The 7,500-nt window shown below is 59.4% G+C and overlaps 1 protein-coding gene across 1 annotated transcript in view; it reads left to right on the top strand.

Moving 5' to 3' along the window:
- The window catches only part of LOC144739970 (rhomboid-related protein 1-like), a 29,958-nt gene that overhangs the window by 10,904 nt on the left and 11,554 nt on the right, over positions 1 to 7,500 (top strand). Inside the window, exons 2-3 of the mRNA XM_078622855.1 lie at positions 2,765 to 2,917; positions 6,357 to 6,569. Of these exons, the coding sequence (XP_078478981.1) occupies positions 2,765 to 2,917; positions 6,357 to 6,569 (366 nt within the window). The remainder of the gene's footprint in view (positions 1 to 2,764; positions 2,918 to 6,356; positions 6,570 to 7,500) is intronic.

The following is a 7,500-nucleotide window of genomic DNA, read 5'->3' as shown; positions in this document are numbered from 1 at the left end:
TCGCGGTGCCGGATGGGCAACACTGTCGTGGACAGTGCTGTGGGGGGAGGGCCAATGCCTCATTGGCCTCTCCCCTCATGGCATCTGTGACCACCACAGTGGCTAAACGGGGGCTCTGGACGGGTGCGAGGGGCTGGTAACCCCTCCACCTTCAATTCATTACCACGAAACTACGAATTAAACATGAATATGTAACTAATAAGCTTGTGCCGGAGGCCCCGGGGGGACCGGCATCTATGACGTCTCCTGGCCAAACCCCAATTGGCGGAGCCAGGAGATTGAATCTTCACCCTCGGGGCTCCTCCAGAAACAACGAAAAGCCATTACGGATGGCCACGTGGAATGTTCGAACGCTCACTGCGGAGGAGAGGCTGCCACTCCTCTGTCGGGAGCTGGACCGGTACCGCCTGGATCTCTGTGGCATTCAGGAGGTCCGGTGGACCGGTTCTGGCACCATGAGGGGTGGACAGTCCTCTACTCGGGGCAGGAGACTGCCAAACAACAGGATGTGGCTCTTCTTCTGAACAAAAGAATGAAGGGGGCGTGGGAGCGTGGCAGTGAGGTGTGGGAAGCTGTAAGCCCCAGGATACATTGGGCTCGCCTTCCCATCAACCGGAGGCGAGGAGTGGTGGTCGTGGTTACTTATGCCCCCATCGGCGCATCCACACAACATCATGGATGCATGATGGGTCAAAGCAAGAACATCTGCTGTACTACATAGTGACGGACCAGCGGATGCGAGCCCATGTCCTTGACACCAAGACCTACCGTGGAGCTGATCTGCCCTCTGACCATCGACTAGTCATCTGTAAGATGCGCCTGCCATTCTTCCACTCCGGTGGTGGGTGTACACCCAGGACCCCATTCCAACCTAAAGTGGCCTGGTCTCAGTTAGGTGATGAAAGTTGCAAGCGAAAATTTCATCATCGCTTGCAGCTGGGGTTGGCATCGTCCCCCACTCCTCCTGATGTCGAGGGTAAATGGGCGAGGTTTAGGACTGTGACTCATGAAGCTGCAATGGCTGCTTTGGGTACGCGGTCCAGACCTCCCCAGAAACCCTGGCTGACAGAGGAGGTGTTCAGGTTAATTGAGAAAAAGCGACAGGCCCACTCTCATCGCCTACAGCATCCCACGTCAGAGAATGAGGAGGTTTACCGCAGCCTTCGCTCGAAGGTTCGGAGAGCCGTAAGGCGCTGCAAGGATGGGTGGTGGTCGCGGGTTGCTGAGGAGATGGAGTCTGCCTCAGTGGCCCGCGATCACAAATCCCTATTTAACTCCATCAAAAAAGTAACCTGCAGCGCCACACCTATTACCATCATTAGGGGAAAAACGGTGATCCAATCTCCGACCCCCAGGAACAGGTTTGCAGATTTGCTGAGCATTTCTGTGAGGTCCTGGGGGAGGGGAAATCCCTCAGCCAGGAAAACATCAAGGCACAAAGTGGGGATAACCCTTCTGAGGCTGCGGTGCCTCCAATTTTGGAAGAAGTCACCCCCTGTGAGTGGCTGGCTGAGGTGCCATCTGTTGAGGAAGTACTGAAGGCGATCCGGAGTCTGAAACCAGGAAAAGCACCGGGCAGAGATGATCTCCCAAGCGAAATGCTCAGGGAGGGTGGCGTTTGTGCACAGACTGCTCTATATGACATCATAACAACAGTCTGGACCGCTGGACGGGTTCCGCAGGATTGGAAGGATACCCTGGTGGTCCCCCTCTTTAAGAAGGGGGACCGCACAGACTGTAACAACTACAGGGCCATCTCACTCCTCAGTGTGCCGGGAAAGGTTCTGGCAAGGATTATTCAACATCGCCTTGCTAGGCACGCTGAGGAGAGGCTTGCGGAGCCCCAATGCGGTTTCAGGAAAGGGCGGTCCTGCACAGATGCCATATTTTCTGTCTGTCTGCTACAGCAGAGGTGTAGGGAATTCCAACAAGACCTCCATCTCTGCTTTATTGACCGGGTCAAGGCCTATGATACCATCAGTAGGCCTGGGCTCTGGGTTGTTCTTTGTGCTTTCGGAGTCCCTGACCCTCTGCTCACGATCATTAAGGACCTTCATGATGGTGAGCGGGCCCGGGTAAAGCTACGTGGCCGGGAGTCAAAGCCTTTCCCTGTACACCTTGGGGTACGACAGGGATGTCCTCTGGCTCCCACATGATTTAACATCTATTTTGACCACGTAGTTCGTGAAGCCTTCAATAGCTGTACCGGGGGAATTTCCATCTGGTACAGATATAATGGGAGGCTGATCGACGCCCGGGTGCGATCAAGGGATGGCTCCCTATTGGTCAACCAGGTTATGTATGCCGATGATTTGGTAATAGCTGCTCATTCAGAAGAGGAGTTAGAGACGTCCTTCGCCAAAACCACGCTAATCGGAGGTGCGCACGCGTGTGTGCGTGCACGTGCGTGCGTGTGTGCGTGCGTGTGTGCGTGCGTGCATGCGTGCATGTGTGTGCGTGCGTGCGTGTGCGCGTGTGTGCATGTGTCATATCGGTCATCTCGGTCATCTCGGTCAGTCGACCCGTGGCACCTGCTGGGTCTGCCCCGTGACCTCCTGCCAGCGGGCGTTCGACACTTCACGTGGTAGCCTCAAGGTGCACTTGGCATGGCACAAGCGTCGTGGTGACGTCACCGCCACTTAGTGGCGAATGGCGGTTGTTGTTGTTGTTGTGTGTGCGTGCGCGTGTGTGCGTGCGTGCGTGCGCGTGCGTGCGTGTGTGCGTGCGTGTGTGTATGCGTGTGTGTGCGTGTGCGTGCGTGCAGTGCGACGTGGCGGGCACGGGCTACGTGGGCCTGGAGGCGCTGTGCCGCGCCCTGCGAGCCTGGCTGCCCGACCTGGAGCCCGCCAAGTTGGCGCTGCTGCTCGCACTGTCGGCGCGCGACGGCACCATCTCCTACCGCGAGTTCGTGCACCTGGTGCGGCCCGGCAGCAGCGTCGTCAGCAGCAGCAGCAGCATCAGCATCATCATCAGCAGCATCAGCAGCTAGAGCAGCAGCAGCAGTGTGAGATGCAGCAGCAGCGTCATCAGCATCATCAGCATCATCAGCATCATCAGCAGCAGCAGCAGCATCAGCAGCTAGAGCAGCGGCAGCAGTGTGAGATGCAGCAGCAGCAGCAGTGTTATCAGCAGGATCAGCAGGATCAGCATCATCATCATCAGCAGGATCAGCATCTCCGTCATCATCATCAGCTGTGGTCATGAGCAGCAGCATCACCAGCACGAGATTCAGCATCACCAGCATGGGCAGAATTGGCAGCATCGGCGGCAGCATCAGCAGCTAGAGCAGCAGCAGCATCATCAGCATAAATCATCAGCAGTATCATCAGCATCATCGTCAGCATCACGAGCATGAGATGCAGCATCATCGGTAGCAGCATGTGCAGCATCAGCATTGTCGGCAGCATCACCAGCACCACCAGTACCACCACCACCACCAGCACCACCAACACCAGCACCACCACCAGCACCACCGGCACCACCAGTACCACCACCACCACCAGCACCACCAACACCAGCACCACCACCAGCACCACCGGCACCACCGGCACCACCACCAGCACCACCAACACCACCACCAACACCACCACCACCAACAACAACAACCGCCATTCGACACTAAGTGGCGGTGAGGTCACCACGACGCTTGTGCCAGGCCAAGTGCACCTTGAGGCCACGTGAAGTGTCGAACGCCCGCTGGCAGGAGGTCACGGGGCAGACCCAGCAGGTGCCACGGGTCGACTGACCGAGATGACCGAGATGACCGGCTGATTCACCACCTGTGCCCCCTACTGTGCCAACTTGCTGTGCTTTAGCCACCCGGCGCTCCGCTCGTTGTTGTGAGCGTCGCTCCTCCGCCCTCCGTTGTTGTTGGAGGGCGACTGCCTCCAACTGCCCAGTAGCGTCCTTCACGAGCCTCCTCCACAGAGGCCGATCTTGACACCGCTGGTACCAGTCATCGGCAAGTCCACTCAGCTCCACGTCCTCCTGTACCACATCACTCCATCTCTTCTCTAGCCCGTGCCGCGCCCGTTTAGCCCCCTCGATCCGGTGGAACAAAAGCTGTTTAGGCATGTGGTGGCTGGGCATGCGGGCTACATGACCCAGCCAACGCAGCCTTGCCTGCTGGAGGAGCTCACCGATGGGACTTTGCCCAGATCTTTCAAGGATTTGTGAGCTCCTCACACAATCCAACCTAGTTAAACCCATGGAGTTAAATAGTGATTTGTGATCGCGGGCCAATGAGGCAGACTCCATCTCCTCAGCAACCCGCGACCACCACCCATCCTTGCAGCGCCTTACGGCTCTCCGAACCTCCGAGCGAAGGCTGCGGTAAACCTCCTCATTCTCTGACGTGGGATGCTGTAGCCGATGAGAGTGGGCCTGTCGCTTTTTCTCAACTAACCTGAACACCTCCTCTGTCAGCCAGGGTTTCTGGGGAGGTCTGGACCGCGTACCCAAAGCAGCCATTGCAGCTGCATGAGTCACAGTCCTAAACCTCGCCCATTTACCCTCGACATCAGGAGGAGTGGGGGACAATGCCAACCCCAGCTGCAAGCGATGATGAAATTCTCACTTGCAACTTTCATCACCTAACTGAGACCAGGCCACTTTTGGTTTGAATGGGGTCCTGGGTGTACACCCACCACCGGAGTGGAAGAATGGCAGGCGCATCTTACAGATGACTAGTCGATGGTCAGAGGGCAGATCAGCTCCACGGTAGGTCCTGGTGTCAAGGACATGGGCTCGCATCCTCTGGTCCATCACTATGTAGTCCAGCAGATGTTCTTGCTTGGACCCAGCATGCATCCATGATGTTGTGTGGATGCCCCGATGCCGGAAGAGCGTGTTGGTAATTACAAGCCCATGAGCTGCACAAAAATCTAGGAGCCTCCTACCGTTGTTATTGAGCTGATCTGGCCCATGCATTCCAATCACTCCAGACCAGGTGCCAGCATCATGACCAACTCGGGCATTGAAGTCACCCAACAAGATGACTCTGTCCCGAGTGGCCACTTTAGCCAGCACCTGTGACAGGAGGTCATAGAAAGCGTCTGACTCATCGGCTTTGCCTGCATCTCTCTATGGATGTTCGTCTTCGGTGGGGGCATAGGTAACCACGACCACCACTCCTCGCCTCCGGTTGATGGGAAGGCGAGCCCAATGTATCCTGGGGCTTACAGCTTCCCACACCTCACCGCCACGCTCCCACGCCCCCTTCATTCTTTTGTTCAGAAGAAGAGCCACACCCTGTTGTTTGGCAGTCTCCTGCCCCGAGTAGAGGACTGTCCACCCCTCATGGTGGCAGGAGCCAGAACCGGTCCACCGAACCTCCTGAATGCCACAGAGATCCAGGCGGTACCAGTCCGGCTCCCGACAAAGGAGTGGCAGCCTCTCCTCCGCAGTGAGCGTTCGAACATTCCACGTGGCCATCCGTAGTGGTTTTATGTTGTTTCTGGAGGAGCCCCGAGGGTGAAGATTCAATCTCCTGGCTCCGCCAATTGGGGTTTGGCCAGGAGACGTCATAGAAGCCTGTCCCCCCGGGGCCTCCGGCACAAGCTTATAAGTTACATATTTATTTTTAAGTCGTAGTCTCGTGGTAATTAATTGAAGGTGGAGGGGTTACCAGCCCCTCGCACCCGTCCAGAGCCCCCGTTTAGCCACTGTGGTGGTCACAGACGCCATGAGGGGAGAGGCCAATGAGGCATTGGCCCTCCCCCCACAGCAATGTCCACGACAGCGTTGCCCGTCCGGCACCGCGAGAAGGTAGGGGGTTGTTTTGCCGGACACCACCAACACCAGCACCACCACCAGCACCACCACCAGCACCACCACCAGCACCACCAGCACCACCAGCACCACCACCATCACCACCATCACCACCACCAGCACCACCAGCACCACCAGCACCACCACCAGCACCACCAGCACCACCAGCACCAGCACCACCACCAGCACCACCACCACCAGCACCACCACCAGCACCACCAGCACCACCACCACCAGCACCACCAGCACCACCATCACCACCACCAGCACCACCAGCACCACCATCACCACCATCACCACCACCAGCACCACCAGCACCACCACCACCAGCACCACCAGCACCACCAGCACCACCACCACCAGCACCACCACCAGCACCACCACCTCTCTCCCCGTGTCTCCGTGTCCCAGCTGCACACGCGACGCTCCAGCAGCTTCATGCGAGCGGTGACGGTGGGGCGACGCCACCACCACCACCACCATCACCACCACCGTCACCACCACCACCACCACCAACACCACCACCACCATCACCACCACCGTCACCACCACCACCTCCTCTCTCTCCCCGTGTCTCCGTGTCCCAGCTGCACACGCGACGCTCCAGCAGCTTCATGCGAGCGGTGACGGTGGGGCGAAGACGCCGCCGCGTGCCGCGTGCCCAGCGCGCCGCCCGCCGCCTGCTGCTGCCGCTGGTGGCGGCTGCCACGCTGGTGGCGCCGGCCCGGCGCGCTCGCTTCGTGGCATCGTACTCCTGCCGCCCGCCCGCCCTCGCCATGCTCGCAGTCAGCCTCGCACAGGTGCGGTGGTGACGGTGGTGGTGACGGTGGTGGTGGCGGTGGTGACGGTGGTGGTGACGGTGGTGGTGGTGACGGTGGTTGTGGTGGTGACGGTGGCGGTGGTGGTGACGGTGGTGGTGGTGGCGGTGACGGTGGTTGTGGTGGTGGCGGTGGTGGTGGTGACGGTGGCGGTGGTGGTGGTGGTGGCGGTGGTGACGGTGGTGGTGGTGGTGGTGACGGTGGTGGTGGTGGCAGTGACGGTGGTGGCGGTGACGGTGACGGTGGCGGTGGTGACGGCGGTGGTGTTGACGGTGGTGGTGACGGTGGTGGTGGCGGTGGTGTTGGGGGTGGTGACGGTGGTGGTGGTGACGGTGGTGGCGGTGGTGGTGACGGCGATGGGGGCGGCGGTAGTGGCGATGGTGATAGCTGTGGTGGTGGTGACGGAGACGATGGTGATGGTGGTGATGGTGGTGGTGACAGTTATGGTGGTGACGTTGGTGGCAACGGTGGTGGCGGCGGTGGCGGCGGTGGTGGCGGTGGTTGCGGTGGTGGTGGTGGTGACGGTGGTGGCAACGGTGGTGACGGTGGTGGTGGCGGTGGTGGTGACGGTGGTGGCGACGGTGGTGGTGGTAGTGGTGGTGACAGTTGTGGTGAAGGTGGTGGCGTCGGTCATGATGGTGGTGGTGAAGGTGGTGACTGCGGTGGTGGTGACTGCGGTGGTGACGGTTGTTGTGGTGGTGGCGACGGCGGTGGTGGTGACTGCGGTGGTGGTGGTGGCGAAGGTGGTGGTGACGGTGATGTCGGTGTCGGTGGTGACTACGGTGGTTGTGACTGCGGTTGTGGTGGTGGTGGTGGTGGTGACGGTGGTGGTGATGGTGGTGACAACGGTGGCGGTGACGGTTGTGGTGGTGGTGACTGCGACGGTGGTGGTGACTACGGTGGTGACTACGGT

This window comes from Lampetra planeri, unplaced genomic scaffold, assembly GCF_965212315.1.
Source record: "Lampetra planeri unplaced genomic scaffold, kcLamPlan1.2.h2 scaffold_182, whole genome shotgun sequence".
Lineage (NCBI taxonomy): Eukaryota > Metazoa > Chordata > Hyperoartia > Petromyzontiformes > Petromyzontidae > Lampetra > Lampetra planeri.
This window is presented reverse-complemented; position numbering and strand designations above follow the sequence as displayed.